General features: G+C 41.9%; 1 protein-coding gene across 1 annotated transcript; it reads left to right on the top strand.

Annotated features, from left to right (window-relative positions):
- Window positions 1-5,113: 5,113 nt before the first annotated feature.
- Window positions 5,114-10,380, top strand: CHCHD7 (coiled-coil-helix-coiled-coil-helix domain containing 7). Its single transcript, XM_059815268.1, has 4 exons — window positions 5,114-5,154; window positions 8,072-8,149; window positions 8,722-8,820; window positions 9,642-10,380. Exons 2-4 carry the CDS (start codon window positions 8,096-8,098, stop codon window positions 9,741-9,743), a joined length of 255 nt encoding a protein of 84 aa, XP_059671251.1. The 5' UTR covers window positions 5,114-5,154; window positions 8,072-8,095; the 3' UTR covers window positions 9,744-10,380.
- The last annotated feature ends 11,729 nt before the right edge of the window (window positions 10,381-22,109 follow it).

The raw sequence follows: 22,109 nt of genomic DNA, 5'->3' as shown, positions 1-22,109 counted from the left end.
GAGGTTACAGATACAAAATTTAAAAAAACTTATATTTTAGACTCTGAAATAAAACATTTCTTTTAACAAAATATCCTTGAACAGTAACAAACAGTGGCTTATTTAGAACATGAGCAGTGCCCTCTTTAACCCATTAATTTTAAAACACATGCACTACCCTGAAAGGAGGAGACTTAAGGGCACCATTTTGACTGACTAGCTGCAGAGATGGACGACCATTAGAAGTGGCTGCGCTTTGTATGCAGTGCATTTTGGAATTACACAAACTTTTAAAAAGTTTCTTAATTTAAATCTCAAAGTTCTACACTGGGAAACTAATTTTTCAGTATAATTGCTAAATGAAAAGTACACACCAAGACACACACTTGAACTAAGCATTCAAGAAAAGTTGAATGCATGTCAATTTAGACTCCTGTATTTGCTGTACTGTTGTGGAATACTGTAGTTACTAACTTTTAAACATTATTGAATAGGATTGATAAGTATCTAAGAAGGATTTTAATACATTTACAGCTCCCCAGTTTACCTACAAAAAGTAGGGTAACTTTACCAACAACAGCCCATAGTATTTGTTTCCTCAGGTGTTTTAATTTTAGAAAATCTTGAAAAAATCATACTGAATCATGTATAGAACCAGAGCAACATATAATAGAGAAGATTATCTTAACTCTTAGAAGTAAGGAAGCTTTGAAAGTTACTTCTCTTTTTATTAAATACCACGTCATGCCTGTAAGAAGAATTCAGTTTTCTACAAAAAGAGTGTAAGTAAGTTTGTAAAAACCAATCCTGAACAACATTTATCTTCTGCTATTATTATCATCATCTGGATTATACCTTAAAATTAAACCCAGTTTAGAAGAGTATCAAATTCTGTGAGAACACCCTTTCCTCTTCCTCCTCCTTATGTCCTGAATTTTGTACTATGGTTGGACACACTGAATCTACTTTGTAATACATAACTGTAAGTCAAGAAAGATACTCCACAACATGTGCTTCTTTCATGTTGTTATTACAAGTGCCTATACCTATTTTCAGCATTACAATGCTAATGATTTAGAAGCTCTTAATTAGGTGAAAAGGTAGTAACACATTAAACACTTCATCCTGATGCTCACAGACACAGTATTTGAAGAGTTCTTAAATACTATTCTCAGTACCATTAACTAGTTTATTAAAGTTAGTTCTGTACATGTACTACTATCTATCTACCCTGGTACATTAAAAACACCAACACATGGTGCACTGCTATTAATTTATCAAATTTCTATGCATTTCAGGATAATGTTACTTCAGTCAATAAAAGGAAGTATTTCGAAAGGAACTTTGAAGTGTGAAGTCTTGCTAACTATAAAAGAGATATCTAAACCATAAAAGACAGTTTTGGAAAAATGTTCAATTTCATTCCTTTATGTAAACTGATTAATCTTTCTTCCTTAATGAGCCTTTTTTTCTAACCTAAGAGTAGTTAATGTGATTTAATTTTCACGACTGTGAGTCACTGGAAAACTTTTGAGATTTCTTCCAAAATCTCTAACCACAAGACTATCCTAGTCAACAACTACTGTACAACAGCTTCTTTGGTCACACTTGCAGAAAAGGTAGAGATCATTTGCAAACATGCACTATTCAACACAGAGGGCTATCACAACTGATACTCAACTTCCACAAGTTCAAAGAAAACATCTGCTGAAATAGCCTCCCTATAAGTTCAGTACTCCATCTTCCCTCTCGAGAACCACATACCTGGATTCAATTTTTAATCTAGAATTAAACACAAAGACTACAAAACTAAGGCTCATGTAAAGGAAGCATCGTAACTCCTCATAAAGATATCAAATTGCCATGTTAAGAGGCGCTATTTATTTTTTAAACAGAATATTTCACTGAAAATTAAAATACATACAAGATAATAGGGACAAACAGAGCATTTTACATCATTACAATAAAACATTTACAAGTTAAAAATTAAGCAAAAAACTGTATCAGCCAGAACCCATGCAAAAAGCATGCATGCACACACTCATGCACACATATATATGAAACTAGACCGCAGTTAGGATGATTTTTCTTTTTTTAAACAAAGCCAGAGGCAATTCTTCCAAGTGATGTTATAATTACACAGCTAAGGTGTACTTGTAAAAAGCCCCTAGTTTGGCCCATTAAAACCTACAGTTATTTTTACTACTTTCAAAACCTTTTGGGACTGTTCAGAAGATTTAAGTATAGAACAAGCTCTACAAAACTTTTCAACAAACTCAGGTGTCCCCAACAAAACTAAATTTATTCAAAGTAAAAATAACATACTTCACAACTTTTACAAAATGTCTGTGAAATTGCCCTATGCACATAGGTCTCCTCCCAGGGAATTCATAGCTAGCAGAACAGCACTAGGTTTTAATATTAAACAACCTGAGACTATTTAATTTCTGCAACACCCACTCCAAAAAACGCTCTCCAAAACACAGCATTTTAATTAACACACCAAGAAAACTCCCCTGAAGACCTGCTACACACAAAAGAATTGCTTTGATCCAAACGAATCTGCACGTTTTCCCCTATTATTCTGCCTTAATTTATCAGACCAGGGCCGATTTGATACCTTTCCATTAAAAAAAAACCAAAACAACGAACCATCCCTCTGCTAGAGGCAGAGGTGCTGCAGAGGTGATGATAACCCTAGGAAAAGAGAAGCTGTCTCTTTAAAATGCCCTGCTATGTCCCTGATCCCACGTGGAACCAACATCAGCAGCACTTTCGCATTAACTTCAATGTGAGGCGAGATGAGGCATCATTATTTTATATAAATAAAACGAGGAAACTGCAGAATACGTTCTTTGTAGGAGACAAACAGGTGAACTGAACGTGCCAGGGAAACCAGCAACCACCCGCAGAAGAGGTGCCCTGCCCCTGAGCCCTCTCTGCTTTCCCTATGGAGCATTACCTCAACCCCACACTACTCTGAAGAATCCAGTTTAAATAGAGGAGGGAGCCACCAGGAAAACTTGAAATCCAAAGGCAACGAAAATGCACTTTATAAACCGGAAAGGTTTACTCTTTGCCTCACACATCCTAATTAGATCAGGAAAGTGACACTACAAAGGCATTACATTCCGGTCCGAAAAAAAAAAAAAAAAAAAAAAAGAAAGAAAAAAGAAAAAGACAGAGGAAAAGAAAGAAGCCCCCATCTCCAAACCCCCCCTCCCAACATACAAAAAAGCATTAAAAAAGGAAGTTATAAAGCAGCACATACAGCATTTATCTTATCTAGGATCACTCCACATTACCCCCAAGTTATGCACTTTCTGCACGATCATGTCCCCCTACCTCTCTCTCCTGAAAGGGATTTTCACGTTTTCTCATTGTCGGTGGCGAGTTATAAGAGGCTTTTGCCTTTCCAAAGAATTCATCAACAAAAAAAAAATAATAAATATTAACTCCTTGCTCCCTGAAACCTTAAAACGGTCTCGGGAAGACACGGGTTTTATTCTGTTACCTTGAGGAAGAAAAGGGGGAGCAGCCCCGATTTTTAGGTATTTTTTGGCATTTTTTTCTGATTTTTATTTTGTTATATGCCTCAGTTCTCCCTCCATTTTGGTTGTTTATGATACTGACAACAAGCTGTCCCTGCTCTCTCTCTCTCTCTCTCCGGATCTCTCCTGCTTTCAGTTAGCAAACCCCCCTCCCCAATGCAACACGACTCAGCACTTACTTGGGTTCACACTTTTCTCTAAACACACACCGATGGGGAAGGGAAAAGCTTCTGGGCCACTCGGAGGGGGAGAGCAGGCAAATTCGTTTCTTTATTACGAAAAAAAAAACTTTTGTCCAAAAAACGACGGGGAAGGGGGGTCGAGTGCCCCAAAGTCACTCCGGATCCCCCCAAAGACGGAGCCGCCAGGTCCGGGGGACACCCCACGGGTAGCCGGGTCCACGGGGGAAATTTCTGTGCGAAATTCGGCCGGTTTGAGGCGGGGGGCGAATTTATATTAATTTTTTCCCTCATTTTTCGGCACCGCGGTCTCTAATGTCTTCCGCTCCCTCTCGCCGCTCTCGCCGCTGTCACTGCATTCACAGCACAGGCTCCGGAGAGGCGAGGAGGGGAGGGGGCGGCCGCGCAGCTCCTGCCCCTGCCCCTGCCCCGCGCCGCCGCCGCGGCCCCGGCCCCGGCCCGCCGCGGGGGTCGGCGGCGGGCACCCCGCGCCCTCCTGCCGTCCCCCGGGCAGACCGCTGCCTCGCCCGCTCGCTCGCGAACCAACATAGCGCCGCGGGGAGGGAGGGGAGGAGTGGAGGAAACTCCTGAGAGAGGTTTTTCTGAAAATCATCGCTTTCTCCCTCCGAGGGAGGGGAAGGGGGGCACCGCTCGCCTCGCCTCCCCTCCCCTGCTTTTCCCCTCCGGGGGGGTCCGACGCGGGGCGGCGGGGGGCTGCGGGAGATGGGGGGAGAGGGATGGAAGGCAGGGATGGTTAACACAAACTTTTCCTCGCTGCTCGCTGCTCCTCTCTCCTCTCCCCCCTCCTTCTCCTCCTCCCCCTTCATAATTTAAATAACCCTGATATTTCCCTGCTAAACCCCGGCGCCTGCCCCCCAAACCCGCAGCAGACTCACCGCGGGAGCCTCAGCATCCCCTCTGCGCCCCGTTTCCACCCTTTACAGTGTTCTCCGATTTTTCTGTAATTTTTTCCCCATATTTCGGGCTGGACGCGGCGGGCCTGGAAATTGTTTGCTTTCCCGTCTTTCCAGCAGCCATTGTAGTGTATGCGCTGCGGTGCAGCCCAGCCTGCCGCACACGCCGCGCCCACACCGCCCGCCGCCCACACGCACCGCGGGTTGGACGCCTCCCCCCGTCAGTCAGGGCCGCGGCCGCGCCCCGCCGCCGGCGCCTGCGGCCCGCGCCGCCCGCCCCGTTGGTGGAAGGAGGCGCCGCTCAAGGCCGGGGCGGGCCCGCCGCCGCCGCCATTGGCCGCCCGGCCTTGCCACTCAGCGCCGCCGGGGCGTGGGCGGTGGCGGCGCTGGGCCGGGGGGAGCCGCGAGGCCGGGAGCGGGGTAGGCTGCGCCCGTACTTAAGCGGGCTGCCCGAGTCGCTGACGTCTTTCGAATTGGAGACGGGCTGCCCCCTCCCGCCCCGGGCTCCCGCGGACACGGCCGGGGACGGAGGTGAGTGCCGCCGCTGCCGCCGACCCGCGCTGCCCCTTCGCCTACCGTGCCTGCGGCCGGGCGCCGCTTCCCCTTCCCCGCCGGGGGAGCGGGAAGGCTCGCTCGCCCTTCGCCGCCCGCCCGCGGGCTGGGGGAGTCCTGCCTGGCCGGGAGACGGCGCGGGGGGCCCGGCGGCGGGCTGCGTGCGGCGCGACGGGGCCCAGGCACCCCTCTCTGGCGGCAGGTGGTGCTGAGGGAAGGCTGCGCGCGCGCGCGCGCCGGCCGGCGGCCGCTGGGCACCGGTGGCCGTTGGGGTGACGGCCGTTACCCGCGCGCGGTGGGGAGAGGGGCCGCCGGCGGAGGGAAGGGGCGCGGGGCTCTTCCAGCCCCCCCCCGCCGCCGGTGGGGGAAGGCAGGGGCTGGCTGGTGGGCACTGGCGTCGCCCCGTGGCGGCCTGCCTGCCCTCTCTGCACCTGACTTGCCCCCCAGCCCTTTTCTGGAGGCTGAGGCGGGCAAGGCAGCTCAGCGGTGCCGAGCGTCCGGACCCGCCGGCTGCCTTCTGCCGCCCCCCGCTTGTTCCCCTGCAGCAGTGATAAAAAGCGTAGGATTTTTACACGGCCTTCACTCCAGGGTTTAAGGTTTAATAAGCTGGTCTGTATTGCAGCATAATTAGCAACGTTGTACGTATATATGCATTTAAAAAAAGGCAAAGACTTTTCAATGGGTGGGAGCCTATAGAAAAATGTCCTGATGGTTTATGAACTGAAAAAGCCCTAGGGTTAGAGAGTGCTAGCAACCAATGTATTTCTCTGTGGTACAGTTTACAACTGTTAATGTGTTAAAGCATAATTAAGAACTGTGGAATAGACAAGCTCTTTGGTTGTGGTTGGACTCAGACCTGTAATCTGAAAACAGGAAGGGAAGCCTGTGCATGTGCAAAAGCTGGGGGTGAAAGCTCGCTTCCTGCCCAACAGCTCATTCAGTCACACAGCAGCGTTTCGGTGTGACCTGCCTGCCCTTCCAGCTGATAATGTTTCAGATCTAGAGATGGGGAGAGGAACACGCACAGGAGCTGTCAGACGTTTTTGGTAGTACTAAGTACGTTTAAGCATTTGCCTACTCTGAACTAAGCAGCTTCATGAGAATCTGAACTGCCTGTTTGTTAAGTAGGTATTTAATGTATTCTGTGTGTTGTTCCTTAAACTGGGCACAGTTGCAGACTCTGGTAGCATAATCAAGCTGAAAATGCGAATTGCAGTTTGTATAATGAACACTGATGACACATTCTGTGACTCAAGAATACTCTTTCAGAGAGTAAGGCTGAAGTCACTCTAACAGTGTATACCTTGAGGCATGTCTGTTTAAGTAGTACTTACACCTCTAATATCAGTAAAACAGTTGTAACAGACAAACAAACTCTAAAAATGTTACATCTGTAGTACTGACTTAGGTGATTCATTGTAATGTGCTGCTTTTGTTTTCTTCTCCTTCTTTCCCCCCTCCTCCCTTGAAGTCTGGATGATGCTATTGTTCTACATGCCTGTGTTTCCATTTGAGTTGGAAGTGCCTGATCAAAAATCCTCTTGCACCCACAAAAAACCAAACGTTTGCCTAGCTTGTAAGGTTAACTTAAACACTGGACAGTTCTTAAAGGAACGTGGAAGGGTTTCCTGATGCTGTTCTTTAAAAGGCCCATTTGCAGAAAATGATGATGTGGAATGCAGAAAATACTTCAAGCACCAGGATAGTACACTTGCACAGGATGTAAAATCTAAGGCTTATTCATGTGGAATAGCTTATTTCTACCTAAAGAAGAACCTTCAAAGAACAACATTGTTTCTGTGCATTGTTTTCTGTCTTTGAGCTACTAGGAGCAGTATTTGATTCTTTTGTTTGCCGATAGCAAGAAAAACTGGCTTTTTACTGCAAACTTACCAGTCTCTAACGTGAACAGAAACAGGTTTAAGTTTAGAATTATCATCAATGTCTTTAGGAAAAAATACACAACAAGATCAAGCAAGGTTGTTCTTTTACAGTTTTCTTAATCAGGTGTACTTTAACTTGCTGCAAAGAGCTCTGTCTTCCTTAGTCCTGTGTTTCTGCTTGCATTGGCTCAAACAGTCATCTGGTCAACATTGTTTTTGGTTAGATTTAGTATTTGTTTGGAACAGATATACCTGCATGGCCACATGTGTGCCAGAGGCAATGTATGGGAACTAGTGAAGGGAATGAGGGTCTGCTCTTCATCTTGATGTCATCATCTTGGATCAGTGTAGGTTCTTGGCACTGAAGTCTGTGTCTCAAGCTTGGAGTTCCTAGAGTCAGTGTCAAACTACTAAACTGGTGAAAAAATGTGATTCAAGCTGTCATACACAGTGTAAGTGGATCTGGTCCCTCCTTGCAGTGAAACCATTTCTGTTTCTTTTAAGTATCAGATACAGCAACAGAGGAGATGGCTGGGCATTTGTTACGCCTGGGAAGGTTCAGTGAAGATACAGATGTGATCCAGCAAAAGAGCAGGCACAAATCTGGAAAGTTTACTTGTACATTGCTCCCCCGCACTATTAATTGAAGTGTCTACAGTGCGTTGGCTGTGATCAGCTTCTGTGGGGCTGTTTCTCCTAGACGTGGTCACTTCCTCAATGATATGACAGGCTGGTGTGAGAGTCACTGCAGTGGCTCCATGCTCTGAAGGACTTTATCAGGGAGTAAGCAGCCTTGGTGACAGGCTGAACTTGCCTAAGTTGTCTTGCTGTCAGTGCTTTTGAAGTAACATTTTGCAAAAGAAGTTTTCTGGTGGTGGTTTGTTTGTTTTTTTTCTGAAAGACAACCAAACTGTGTGCATTATTCGAAGGCCTGTATTACATGCTGAAGTTCAGACTTAATCCTGAGTTACTATTAAAAGTAGGTACTTAACCTGTTTCTTTTCTATTTCTAGCCAAGGTATGAGTGTCTATCTAGAATGTCCAGGCATGCACAACAGCTTAGAGACCATGATATAAATCCATGTGTAGCGGTAAGATGATCAAATTGGGATTTGTGTTTGTACGTTTCAATGTTAAATAATGCAGTTACTAGAGGATCTTTTTATGGGTAGCACTTTTGCACTGGCATTTTTGCATTAAAAGTTTCTTAAAGAGTCTGAAGATGGGGAAAAGCTGAAAATCATCCATTTCAGTAAGTATGAACTAACAACAAGTAATTCCTCATAAATAGGAGTAATACAACTGATGGCAATCTCTCCAATTTTCTGTCCTTAAAACCAGAGCCTGAAATCCTCGTTAGACAAGCTTGGTTGATTTTTAAGTCTTTTGTGGGTTATACCAAGCATCTTTGTAAACAACTATTCTGTGGACTCTATCTTTACTATTTAAAGAGTACTACTGTCTTTTATCTCTAAATGAAGTCATTGTTTGGAATTACTCATTATCCTTTGTCATAGATGTTCCTCTGCTCTCTTTGATAGTTGTCTTTCATCTGAGAAGCTGCCTCCTCCTATCTTCATAGATATTCTGGGACTTGTTAGAATTTTTAGACACTGAGCACAGTAACTTCCCTCAGCTCTGAAGTATGTTTTCCCTATTAAAGGAAACAGATGCCTCTAGAAAATGTATGGATGACAACAACTATAACAAGGATATGTGTGCTGCTTATTTTTTGAAGTACAAAAGCTGCAGAAAATTCTGGGTAAGCATAGTAGATTTTCTAAACTTTACTCCATGCTTTGCTTTAAGTACATTACTTCTGACACACTACTTTCTGAACTCTTCAGACTTACCTAGTGCTGACTGCTACTGTTTTTACAGTGACTTACAGGCATAGGTAGTCTTGGTATGTGTTGCTGGAAGACTTAAGTAGATGCACATCAAAGTACTTCACTCAGTTCTCCTGAGTTTACTCTCTTAGATTGTGAGTCAGTGTTCTTGCAGCACCTGATATGTTTCCCTCTGAATTTGAGTCCGATATTTCAAGTAATAAGTTCTGTTTTAAATGGATATAATGAAAGAATTCTGAGGTAAGGTAAGTTCATCTGTTTTTCATTGGTGTGGGTCATGTTTACTTTAACCTAAGATAAAGCTTAGGAAGAGTTCATTTTTATTTGGTGGTGTCCTTATTTCCTTCTCTCTTGTGGTAGAGATGTATCATGAGGTACTATGCCCAGTTAAACTGTTCTCTGCTGTTTTCTTTCCTTATGCCATAGTAGTAAAGTATTTTAGCTTAGCCTTTAAATACTTGCGCAAACTACCAAAAAAATATTTACAGACAATTGCATGTTAGTCTGACATAGTGTAATGGAAATACTATAATTTCACTGTCTTCTGAAGCAGCAAGGTAAACTGTCAGATAACTAAATGTACTAGTATTTAATTGAAGATGTCAGCTAATCGGAGTATCTGGCTCTTGATATATCAAGAGTACTTCTCTTAAAGAATCTTGTTCATTCGGAGCTTAGAGGTAGAGACTTCTGAGAAATCTGTGTTCTCATGGTCACTTTCTTCTATTTTCAGCATGACATTATGATGCAAAGGAGAAGAAACGGTGTGAAACCAGAGATGCCCTCAGCAGAAGAGAGAAAGAAAATGTTGGAATCAATGGGGAAGCCCTACTGACTAGAAACTTGCATTGATTGACTGTTTTCACTGTAAATCTGAAGACTTACCAGCAGCAAATTGCCCTTTTATGAACTGGACTTTACAGTTGCCATATATTGGATTAAAATAAGCTCTTAAACTTTGAAATGTGTGAGCTTTCTAGGCTAGAACTTCTTGGTTTTATTCATATTCCCTGTTATGAGAACTTGGCCTTTCACTGGAAGACATGAGTATCAACACAACTTATGTCTAGACACTTTGGAAGTAGAAACTAACTTGCTGTGAAATGCTAAATATAAAATTAATGGGACTCACAGAAAGTCTGTTTGAAAAGAGGGGGCTGGTGAGTGCTGCAGTGTAGTTCTAAGGATGGAGCAGGTTGAGAGACTGGTATGTGCAACATGTTTCCTGTATCCAGCTATTCTGCCTAATAGTATGGATTTACCATGTGTGATCTTACTATTTTCACGTGAGTTGTATTGTGTCCCTGGTTTAAATAAGACTGTTCATGAACTAAAATCCCAAATCCAATAAGCTTGTTGTTACGTCTGCCACTGCACTCATCAGTGACAGCAGAAGCTTGCAATAGATCAGATCCTCAAGCTTTGCTTGTTACAAGGTTAGAGAGGTTGATGAAGATAGAACTGAACTCCTCAGGTCTGAACTGAATAGTACCTTCTGTGGGTAATAAATAGATACTTTGCTGGTGCGGAGGCAGGGGGGACTTGTAGACATGTAAACATATACTCTGAGTGACATGGCAGGTTTAACTATAGTACATCTATCTAAGACTCTCTGGACAGCTGAAGCCCTGGCTTTGGAAATGCTTACTCATACAAGACTACAAAGCTGTTTGAACAGGTACTCTAATCTTAAGTAAGATTGATTCCTTAACTAGACTGAACAACTAGTAAGTGTAGACAGGTTGCTGTCTAGTGGAAACGCTGTTTTCTTACCTCTAGTACCTTCTGGTGTCCGGGCTTAAAAGCTTGCACCCTTGCAGTAAAAGAGAAAAGCCACTGTCATGGGCTCAAGTTCCATGTGAAATCCTTTAGGACTTACTGTGATCAAGTTGGCAGAACTCTGGCTGACCTCATGGAGGATGGTGTAAAAGTGTTGTCTCTATTTAGACTGTTTTGGAAAGACTTCATGGCTTCCTGTTTCTCCTTCTGTCTGGCTTGTCTTGTTTCTTTCCATTGGAGACCTATTTCTATGCTTAGTGGGATTTTTATGCTGTTTCCACCTTCCCCCTTGTTATTTATCCTGACTGGTAACTAATGGAGATCTGCTTTTCCTCCTCTTTTTTCTGTCTGTTCTCCTTATACATCTGAGTTTTTTTGAAATGGATTGATCATACCCTTTCTGTTATTGGAATGAGTGTGTAACTCTATGCCTTTTGAGTATGCAGTTCCCTGAGCATAGCTATGCAGCCTCCAAGCCATGTCACAAGTTCTCTAGTCAGTTCTTGGCAAGGGAAATAGACTTTCTTCAATCAAGATAATCAGATTCTTTATTTTAAACTACTTTCTCTGCACTTAAAATTCAAACTTGGCTGACATTTTTCTGTCTTTTTGGTGTGGAACAGAGGAGAAACTTTCATTAGATTCAAAGGCTCTTTCTTGCCCGCCAACACCTTGCCACCTTCTTCTAATACCCTCATACATACCAGTCTTTCCTTTTTTTGCCCATTTGGCACCAATTCTTTTTTACCGATTCAAGCATTTTGGTCTGCTCTCATTCCAACTTTTTTTTCTAGTAGCTTTGTTCTGTCTCTGATCTAATGTAGTCCTGCAATGACTTTCTAACACAGCTGCTCTTGAAGGTCTTGTGTTCTCTGTTCTCCCTGTCTTCGTGAGAGGAGAACTCATTGCTTTCATTAGTCAAACTTAGCCATAATACTTCCTCGTTGGCCATGCCTCTATTTGATCTTCCTGTTCATTTGCGGTTTTTAGGGAGCTGATTGTCCCCTTTTCCTTAGGGCTATGTCTCTCTGGACTCTTCCAGTTTTGCTGCCTTGCTTGTCTAGGGGCACATTCTCTCCCACTTGGCACAGGTTTGTCATTTGGCACCTCTGCTGTATCTTTGGGTATGTTCTTTGCTCCTATGGCTTTAGCTACTATTCTAGTGCTTGCTGTTTTTCTGTGGCTGTGCTCCTATGTTCTGGGCTTACATTAAAATCTACTGTGTTTTAGTTCTGTGCAAGAAAAACAGCATCTCCTCGATGTGATTATGCTGATTCTTCCTTGCATAAGCTCCAGTTCCTTAAAGTCAACTCATTTGTCCTAGGTTTTCCTTTCAAGTTTTCTTTGAGTGTAGAAATGACCTTCCTCCTGGGTTAATTGTTGCATTTACGATTTTCTCCTGCCAATCTTTATTTGGAAAGTTTCCACTGTTTTTGAAAGGATGATTGACTTACCTTTAGACTTTAATAGATACCCCGTACTGCATTGTAGAGTGTTTGTAAAGAACTAGGACTGGACATCAGAAAGTCAAAAAAGGAGATGCATTCCCTGCTTTCAACTATCAAACAATGCAAGAATGTGGGATCACAGGACAAGCTAAGGCACATGTAATGCAAGAACAGTATTCTAATATTAGACTTTGTGATCATCAGTGGACACACATGGTAAGCTCCCTGTGGGTGTTACAACAAAATTCAGTTTAGTGAAGAACTGAAGGCAATTTGAGCAGTGACCTTGTGGATTTAATTCGGATAATCAGTCATCCATTGTAGGGAATGCCATCTGTTATTTTATTTCCATTGCATATGCCTTATAGTTACTGTTAAAGAACAAACTTTGTGAAAAAACTTGGAAAGCAAGAAGTTTTTCTCATGTTGTAATGCCTCTCAAGAGTAATCTGGTTAAATCTGAGAGAAAACTCAGTTAAGTCTTGTTCTCATTGTTTTTTTCCCCCTCACTGGAGGTTGCTGTTCTTGCTTTCTGAAGCTACTGAAGCTCAAGAGAGGTAAGTTATGATAGCTAAAACATAGGCTCTTATGTATGAAATAGTTGAGTTTTTCCATTAGTTTTTGTAGTGTGATTAACTGTCTTTGGTTGTGAGCCAAAGATAATTGTCTTTTCCTCATACCTGAGAGCTTATATCCCATGCCTCACTGAAACATTGAGGGTAAGCTGTAGCCTGCCAGTCATACTGGGCAGAAATAATCTAGGCTGAATTCTTAGTTTTGCGAAAGCACAGTCTTGTGTACTAACCCAGAAAACATAATGCAGTGGACCAACATAATTAATTCAGAAGCAGGGAAAAGACGTGGGTTTTGTTTAATAGGTGTAATTCTTCATTTTGCTTGTGGTTCAAGGACCAAATCTGGATAGTGGCATTGTTTCTTTTTTTTTGACAGCTGGATGGTGCTGTTGCACAACAGACTGTATGAAAACAAGAATCACTCCACCTACTATGGGCTCCTTCAAGCTTTTTTTAGCCTCTTCCCACAGAGAGAGCAGAATTCATGCAGGAGAAAGAGAAGACTGGTGCTGTTGCTACACTATAAACAGAAGAGGAGGACAAGAGTCTGAATCACTGCTAGAAAACAGGAGGTTTCTGTGGAGCCTGAGAAGCTTTGGAATATGGTCCTTGATAGAGTATTTTTCACTGGGGTCATTTGATCACAGCTGAGCACTGAGCAGCAGCTACAGGCTTTCTGCCAGGCCCAGGTGAATGTCCAGAGTCCCATCTCTACATTTTACCATCTTACCTTTCCCATTACCCTACAGCTCAAGGCCTTTGTATGTTTGGCTCTGGAAGTTTTCTGCTGCCACAGTTGGGATGAGTTTGTGCTCTTGAAGGTGTTTAGAAGAAAGTCATCTAGCTCTAGAGTCCTGAAAAACTTCTTTGGGTTTAGTAGCTGAAGCTTTGAAAGGCAGGGAGTTGCATGTGCTGCAGCTCTGAGTCAATTTCATGGTCTTCTAATAAAACTTTTGCACTCATGTGTGACCAAGGGCATGCATATAGGGGAGGTTTCCCTGAAACTCCAGAACCCACAGGGTGAATTTAGAGTTTAGAATGTTATTCTGCCCTAATGCCTTTGGAGGCAGCCCTTAGCTCATGCTAAAAGTATCCACATCTTTGAAGTCAGTCTTCCAAAATAGCTGTGAAAAAAGTAATTGTAGTATGAAAAAAGTTTGGAAAAATAGTACCCTATTTCAGGCTTTTATTCTTTTGCAAGAATTTGAGGTAACTGGAGGAAATAGTTCTTTAAGTATTAAAGTATTAAAAAGTAAAACAAGCATACTACTACAGACTTTTTAAATTTTTGTTGCAGCTTATTTGATAGGAAAAATGTAAGAGGGAAGTACTGCATTTATACTGGCTAAATGCAGTGGGTCATTAAAATAAAACCTTAGTACTGTTTTATATGTATAACATGTATGTAGTAACTATAGCTCATCAGTTTTGAATAAGTAATTCCTTTCCATCCTTTAGGTTTCTATCTTGATGCCTTCTGTCTCAAAATCCTTTTCTGATTTAAGGTCTTCTACATAATGATCGTCAGATCACATGATTACTTCCCATTTGACAATTGAGCTGCTAACTGAATGCAGCTAACTTGAAATTCCTCTGCAACTTGCCTGTCTCCCTTCAGCATCCCTTCCAATAAGCTCAGCCTCTTGTCTTCTTCACGCTGATGCTATGTTCTGCCCTATGGACACTGTTCATTACATTTTGTGGTTTTTTTCCTCAGGTACAATACTGTTTCATCTCCCGATTTCTGTATTACCTTCTTGCTTTTATCAATTACACTGCTTCCCACCCTGCCTTGTAACTTTGTGGTCACCATCTATGCCTGAGGTTCAAAGTTTATCTTGGAGGTTTCATTCTACAGCTTTATCCTCCCTAATTGCCATTAGCTCTGGGTGGAATGTCTTCCCTGCTCATCTATGTATTTTTTCCTAATTGTCTGTTTTTTACAACACTATCTTTCCCCTTCAACCCAAAAATGTACTTCTATAGCTAATTCCCTGTGATTAAAAAGAAGGCTACTCTAGCAGCAAACTCTAAGACTACATGTGTATCTATGTAAAATGCTAATTAGGTAGCTAGTGAAAGCATTTCCCTTATTTTTTTTTGAAGTTCTGGTTGCCCTTTCTCAAAAACAGCTTTCCAGCCTCATTTGTTGTATGGTGATGCATCATGTTTAATTCAGGCTGTCAGCTCCTTGAGTAGCAACCTGCCATTTCTTACTAGCCTGTAGAATTCTGTACACAGCTGTGGCACTGGAGAAACCATAAAAATAGTGCTCAAGTTGCTTAGACTGAGAGCTATAACAGATTTTTTTTCTCTGATACTGAAGTAATGTGGCAGATGGCCTAATTGTTGTTAGCAGTTCCTTCCCTAAAAAATACTATCTGAGGAGAGACATGAGGGCCATTTAATATGAAATGCTTTCTCCTGATGCTATCTGTGGGAGTAATTCCTTAATTTATTATATAATACCTGACAAAATCGGACAAGTTGGGTGGTGTGGCTCTTCCATCAATAGGACAGAGGTTTCTTTTGGTGGTGTTTTTTAAAGGTAAAATCTTCATTGTCAATGAGGCTAGGTGTACATCTATTTTTTCGAATAACATTCTTTTAAAATCTGAGAATTGTTTTCTATATCTAGGCTTTTTCCCCTTTTAAATGAATTGTGGTATTTGCATTAACTTCTAGGTCCTTTTTATGCCGAAGAATTACTTATATTCACAGCCTCCCTATTTCAGGGGCTGTGTAATATTTTTGCAACATTCCATTTGAGCAGGTTCTGTTTGGAGCCCCAACCCTAATCTATTTAAATCTATCTGGAGCTATTCCACATCCTGCTGTTGTTGTTTGTGGTTTTTTTAAACTCAAACATTAATTGTTGGCAAATTAGGTTTTGCATTGCACTGTTCTTCCAATCATACTCTTAAAAGTCTCACTACCATTGGGGTACTCTTTGTCTATTTTACTTTGATAAACACCTATCCACTGCAAATGCTTCCTGATACTTAAGTGACTTTGGCAGAACACAGGCTTGAAACAAACATGAAAATTGCTCAATCCCTGCTATTTTCTATTGTTTCAAACAGTTTCAAAAACATCTTGCCTCTTCTTTCTGTTTCTTCTGGGTCACATCAGTGGATACAAGCTATGAGCCACCTTTTGAAGCTGCTATCTAACAAACGTTTTCTGTTAATGTCATACTCTTACTTTACCTGGAAAATGTTTTTACCCCTTTATGGTAAACATTACCACAAATATCGCCTTCTATTTTAGCTTTTTCTCTGTACTACATATTTTGTTCTCTTCTAGCAAAGAGGTTGTTTTGTATCTAACATCCTCAATAGAACAGAAACACATGCATCTTTGACTACCTGTTCTTTATTTCTTACCACTCAGTGTTTTAGATTTACACCTTCTCTGAAATACTTTGTATCTTTTTTTCTTAAAGGTTTTTAAATTCAGCCTTTGCTCTAGGAAAGGTGCTGTTAAATTCCTGTACTTCAGCACCTTAACTATACCATGTTTGTGTTTTGGTTTTTTAACACTTCATATGACTGTTTCCTGGCACAAAACCTGTCCTTTGTGCCAGGGAATATCAGTGTCATCCATTGCCCTGTAAAATAAGAATAACTGCCCCTCAATCATTTCCAAACACCATTTCATGTGTGTTACGGATCAGTAGATTTAAAATGGAAAGTAACAAATCAATTTTAAAAAAGCAACCCTCTTATTTTAAAATTACTGGAAGGGATGAAAATAGGAGAGTTCTTTAACTGCTTTTCAGTAAAAGTAGTTGAATGTGAATGCTGGATGATGTTAAAAATAGCTGCAAACTATACAGTTTGGGAGCTGTAGGGGTCAGATTTTTGTTGTATATGCATACAACAAAACTGAATTAGTGTTTGTCAAAAAATCAGTGTTCTGTGTATCGGTAATACTGTACTGTGTTATATCAATGGGTTAAAAACTGCACTTGTACTTTAGAGTTGTTTCAAAATGGAAAACAATTGTAAGATGTATAAGAAGATGTATAATGACAAACAAGGAAGATTATGCTCAAGATAGAAAAGAGGTACTTACTGAATATACTAAAAGCAATTCATAGCTGTAAGACAAAGTTAGACTGATAGTAGAAATAGGGGGCATCAGCTCAAGCTTCAAAACCCTCATAAGCATGTGAAGAATCTAAACACTTCTCATTGATAAAAGATTGCAATTGTTTTGTCAAAAAAGCTTTTGCAATGTTTTCACAGAATGTCTGCTGGTAATATTTTTTTTTATTGTGCAACATGTGAATCTCAATTTTTCTTGCCTTGAAACATGGACCCCTGAGCAGTCCTTGGCTCCAGAGTTGCACGCAACTGTTAGTGAATGCAGTTGAGTACGAAAAGTAGGGTGACAGGAGTTTTGTGGTATTTTGTCCTGATTTTTGTTAAATAGTGGAATTGAATGAAGTTGCTGCACTGGAGTATGTTGGCAATAGAGTGCTTGCTTCAATCCATAAGTAACAGAAGGAGGGAATGAAGATAAGGGACAGATCCTAAAGTAGGGCATGTGCTAAGAATTTGCCATATCCTGTAGTATCAGGCTTCAGTACTTTGGCTCTAGGTTTCCTAGGCATGAATGGATTCGAACAGATGTTACTGGTGGTCTAAGAAATGCTGTGTTTCAGTATTCTTCTACTTGACAGGTAAACAAAAGCAGTTCCTTAAGTTAAAGACAACAGTTTAAGATCCTGGGCTGCTCCTATATGGGATGGAAGAACCACTTTGACTCTCAGACTTAAAATGTAGATGCCTAAGGGCCTGTTCACCTGTTGGCTGTCTCTGTGTTCACACATCTAGAGCCTGCGGGTGCCAGACACTTTGATATCAGAAGTCTCTGGTGCTTCTTTGTGTTCTGCTTTGCACTTTGGTGCTGGCAGTGCTGATGAACTGGCTGTTTGTCTCCACCTCTGCCCTGCTGGGATTTATAGAATAAACATTTTACTTCATCAGCCCTGGGGAGTGATTGTGAAGTCTGCTAGTGTGTGGGTGAGCAGAAGGAAATTTATTTTTCTGCAGGGTGTTACTTGATGGTCATATTTTTCAGTGATTCCTTGCAGCAACTGCTGTTCCAAGTACCTTGCTCCTGCTCTCCAGCTGGTGCCTCTTTGTGATCCCCACCATCAACACTGGTGTGGAGCTCTAGCCTGGGGAATGTTCCAGCTGCAAAATAGCCAAGGGAAAATGGGGAGAAAGGGAGGATCAGGGCTTTTCAGCCCAGCTGGACCTCTGGGCACCTCACTGTGCAGCTGCAGCCACACTTGTGCCCTGGGCTGGAAGGAACAATGTAGGGTGTCTGAGCGAGCAGCAAAAGACAGGGAGCAAATGCTGAAGGCACGGCTGCTATCACAGGTCAAGCAAGGCTTTTTGCCCTTGAAAAAGGGGCTTAGGTAGTCAAAGCTGTGAGTCCACAAGGGCTGCGATTCTCAGTGGCAGGCAGCTAAGAGCAGATAAAACCTAGAAGGAGCCATGATTACCTAGCACCTCCAGTGGGGCAGTTTAAATAGTCTTCTTGACAGTGTGCTGGTGGTCTTAGTCCTAGATGTGATCACATTGCAATTAAGTGCTGCAAGCACATGCCTATGAGGAGTAGAAAAGCACTGAAGAGGGTCACTGGTAGGTTTTACCTACCTGTGTGTTAAAAGCAGTTTTCAGGTTTCTGCCCTTTAAATTTTAATATTCCAAACCCTGAGAATCAATTATGTTAATAAATACTTTAACACCTCAGCTCTTTTAGGGTTGCTATGGGACAAGAAGTGTTCACAAAATGCTTTGGTTTTCAGTGGTGTAGAAAAATTGCCAGCCAGGAGTTGGCAGAGAGCATCAGTATCTCTGTCTCCTCCAGTTGGCAGCTGCAGGAGATCAGCCTGCTGGAAAAGCTGCTGTAAAGCTGGATGTTTGCAAACAGCCAGCTGCTCCTTGCGTCAGGGAAATCTCATTCTCTGTTTGACCCGAATGGGTACAGATCTGATTTTTGTCCTGGTCTGGAAATGCAGGCTGGTAATTTTTGAATGTGCTAGTGAGGTTATTTGTTGCTGATGATTGCTACCAATTGGCTCTGTAAAGCAGCAAGAAGCTGATACTGTTTCTAAAATCAGAGCACTTGCTAACTTAAAATGTTAATGGGTTCATTTATGTTTTTGTTTGCATCCTCTATCAGGTCTAGAATTGCAATTCACTTGTAGAGAATGAGTTTATGTGCAAGTTTTTCTCATGATTTATTTCCAGTTCAGCTTTCACACTGCTAGATTCTGCATCAACCTAAGAGAAATAACATTTTCTGTTCAGTAAGGGATTCATACTTTTGAGATGTTTCTGACGCAGGAGGTTCACAGATGTCCTTTTAAAGGCTTGTGCAAGAACATTTGACATGTGGCGTTGCGAGAACATATTCAGCAAATTTTAGGTAAGCAGATTGACTTAATAAACCACTTTTCATCGAACTAGATGGAGCCAAATCAAGTACTTCGCCAAGAAATTATTTTTATTAGTGCAGTATAATTTGGTGCTTACTAAGCTATCTGGTTCACGCGGTGTTCTGGAGGGGAAGGAGTGGAGCCGGTGGCGTTGGGAGGTTTTCCGCTGAAAGAGGGCGGCTCCGCCAGGAGCGTGGCAGCGGCGGTGGTTGCTGCAGAGCTGCTGCTCCTCCTCTGGGTTTTTAAAGCAGGGATTGATACTGTGCTACACAACCCATCCCTGAAACTCGGAAAAAATCGTCATCTGAAATGAAAGCCGAAGAAAGGTGAGCTATTTCGTATGCTCGGTTTACTGCTTTCCATTTCATCAGCGTTGAAAACTCTGGGGGCGCTGGAGTAGGAAACTGTCACACCACCAGAAAGCGTCCCAGGACTCTTCTTCCAGTCTCACAGTAATTTCTGATGTTTCGAACAAGGGGAACCATTCACTGTGTTACATTCACATGCATAAACCCTTTTGTGGGTAGTGAATGCTTTGGCATATGCAGAGTTTGTCTTTCAAAAGCCTATATTCAATACAGATTTCAACATTTCTGGACAGCAAGTCATCTCTCTGTATCCCCAGATACTGAGAACCACAAAACTTGGGTGCTTTTTATAATTAAGTGTGACTTCTCCAAAGAGAGATGATTTCACCATGAGAGAGGAATTTTTTTTTTGCTGGAAAATGCCTCCTATGTCACTTTCTCTACTGGAAGATGTGTATGGGATTTGCGATATGCTGTATCTGTACAGTGGGTCTTGGATGAGACATTGTGGATCATGTGCTTTGGATTTTGTCTGACACAGAGCCTGTCAGGCAGCTCACAGATAACGTTGACACCCACAATATTTATCCAAATGACCTTAAAATGACTTAGTCAAAGGAAAAAAGAAAGGTTATAGCCTTCCCCTTCCCACCTCAAACCCCTGAAGAGTTGCATAAAAATCAGATTTCCTTAAGAGATATAGGAAGAAGACTTTTTTCTATGCCACTTATTTACATTACAGCAATTATTTAATATGTCCTGCTGTTTCTGGGTAGCTAGCACTCTGAGTGTGGAACACCGCTTACTAGACTGCCAGAATGACAATTTCACACCATATTATAAAGGTGGGTCCTTAGCATGGCTTTTCTTAGAGTGAGGCATCCACAAGCCCTTTGTTTTACTGCCTGTTATCCCACTTCAGCCTATCACTTCTACCTTCATTACCTAGCATATGCTGACTACTCTGTTTTGTTAAATAGTTTTTTTTTAGTAAGTCTTTCTTGATGTTATATTGGTCTGCCTGATTACTTCACATTAGATGTCACTACTTCAGCCACTGGAATAAGTTTTGTTAGCAAAGTGAGATAGAAATTAATTTTATTTGGAAATATTAGCATTTGGTTGTGAGGGTATCTGCTTGCCAAGTTAATTTTATGTTTCTTAATATACATATTCCTTAGACTGTGCCATCGTTTCCTGCTTTCTGAAGCTGAAACAATATTGTTTTTCTTCCTAGTCATGTGGGTTTTGTTAAAAAGGAGTTTTGATTTGGTTCTCTTAAAATTAGAAGCATTTATTCAATTTGATTATTTTTAAAGTTTAGCAACTCTGACAACAGAAAAAACTTGTAACAGCAATTTCTTTAAAAAATCTGGACACTTCACAATAAACAAAACAACACCAACTAGTGCTATCAAGGACAGCTAAGATTTTTATTAACCAAGAGCAGAAAAACAACTTCCAAATTCCTCACACAGACCACATTCTACCAGCTGTGCTGAAAAAAAAAATGATGCAAGGAATGGCAGCTAATGGCACCTCTGAAGAGGCCATCTCTAACCCTATTATGAAGACAGGTAGTTTCCCAGGTAGACCTATACCAATGGTTTCATTGTTCAAACTTCTAGGCCTCATTCCCCTAAAAAACAAACAAACAAAAAACCCCACAAGGAAACTAGAAGGGAAACCAGCACTCATCTAAGTAGGCATTTGCATGTCAGTATTCACTGCATGTGTATGATCATGTGCATGCTTTCCCTCTGGGTGAAGCAGTCATATTTTAGCTCTCAAAACTAGAAGCGTATTTTCCCCTCCTTTTTTGAGATGTGTTTAAACTCTTTGGATGGTATTAAGCTAAGTATCATTTGTGAGGATAATTCAAGCAAGGGGAAACAGAATGGGAAAAAAGAATATTTGAGAGTATTTGCAGACTTTTTTTTGGATTTAGTAACAGACCTATGTTTTGACCAAAAAAATAAAAACCTCTAGAAGAGGAGTTTTATTGCCAATGTAAAATCTGGCTTTTAAAAAAAAAAAAAATAATGCAGACCTAGGCCATAGTTACTTCAATCTTTCGAATAACTAGAAGTTCGTATGCACCTGTAGTACCAAAGTTCCCAAGTCAGCAAATGGCAAAGTCTGGAGCCTTGATCACTGATGATATGTTCTATTAGAGCACATGGATGGGGAGCACTGCAGTCTGTGCCCTATTCGTTGCAGATGTGTGGCATCCCCACATCCCCATGGGACTCTTGTATTCATAGACCCAGGCCCAATGAGTTTCAGATGAGGTTTTCGGAATGGCAAGCTGGGATTTTAGGCAGTGTTTCTTCACTCTGACTGTTGGCCCTCTGGGTATGTCTCAGGCTATACTCATAGCATGGAAATGCCCAACCACTTGATACATCTCAAATCCTGACCTTTAACGGTTCATGTCACACTCCTGATGGTTTTTACACCTTGATTTAAGTTCCTCAAGAACCTGCACCACATGCTAAATTCCCAACTCCTCCTCCTGTCTGGGGAATTGGGGGCAAAAAGGGAGAGAAGATATGGGAGTATTTTGCCTCCACTCATGCTCCCTTACAGAAACTGAGCTGATTTGGGAACCTGGAGACTAGTTCTAGTCCAGTT

The sequence above is a fragment of the Gavia stellata genome, chromosome 3 (assembly GCF_030936135.1).
Source record: "Gavia stellata isolate bGavSte3 chromosome 3, bGavSte3.hap2, whole genome shotgun sequence".
NCBI classification, from domain to species: domain Eukaryota; kingdom Metazoa; phylum Chordata; class Aves; order Gaviiformes; family Gaviidae; genus Gavia; species Gavia stellata.
The sequence above is the reverse complement of the archived record's forward strand: the minus strand, read 5'-3'. Positions and strand labels throughout refer to the sequence as shown.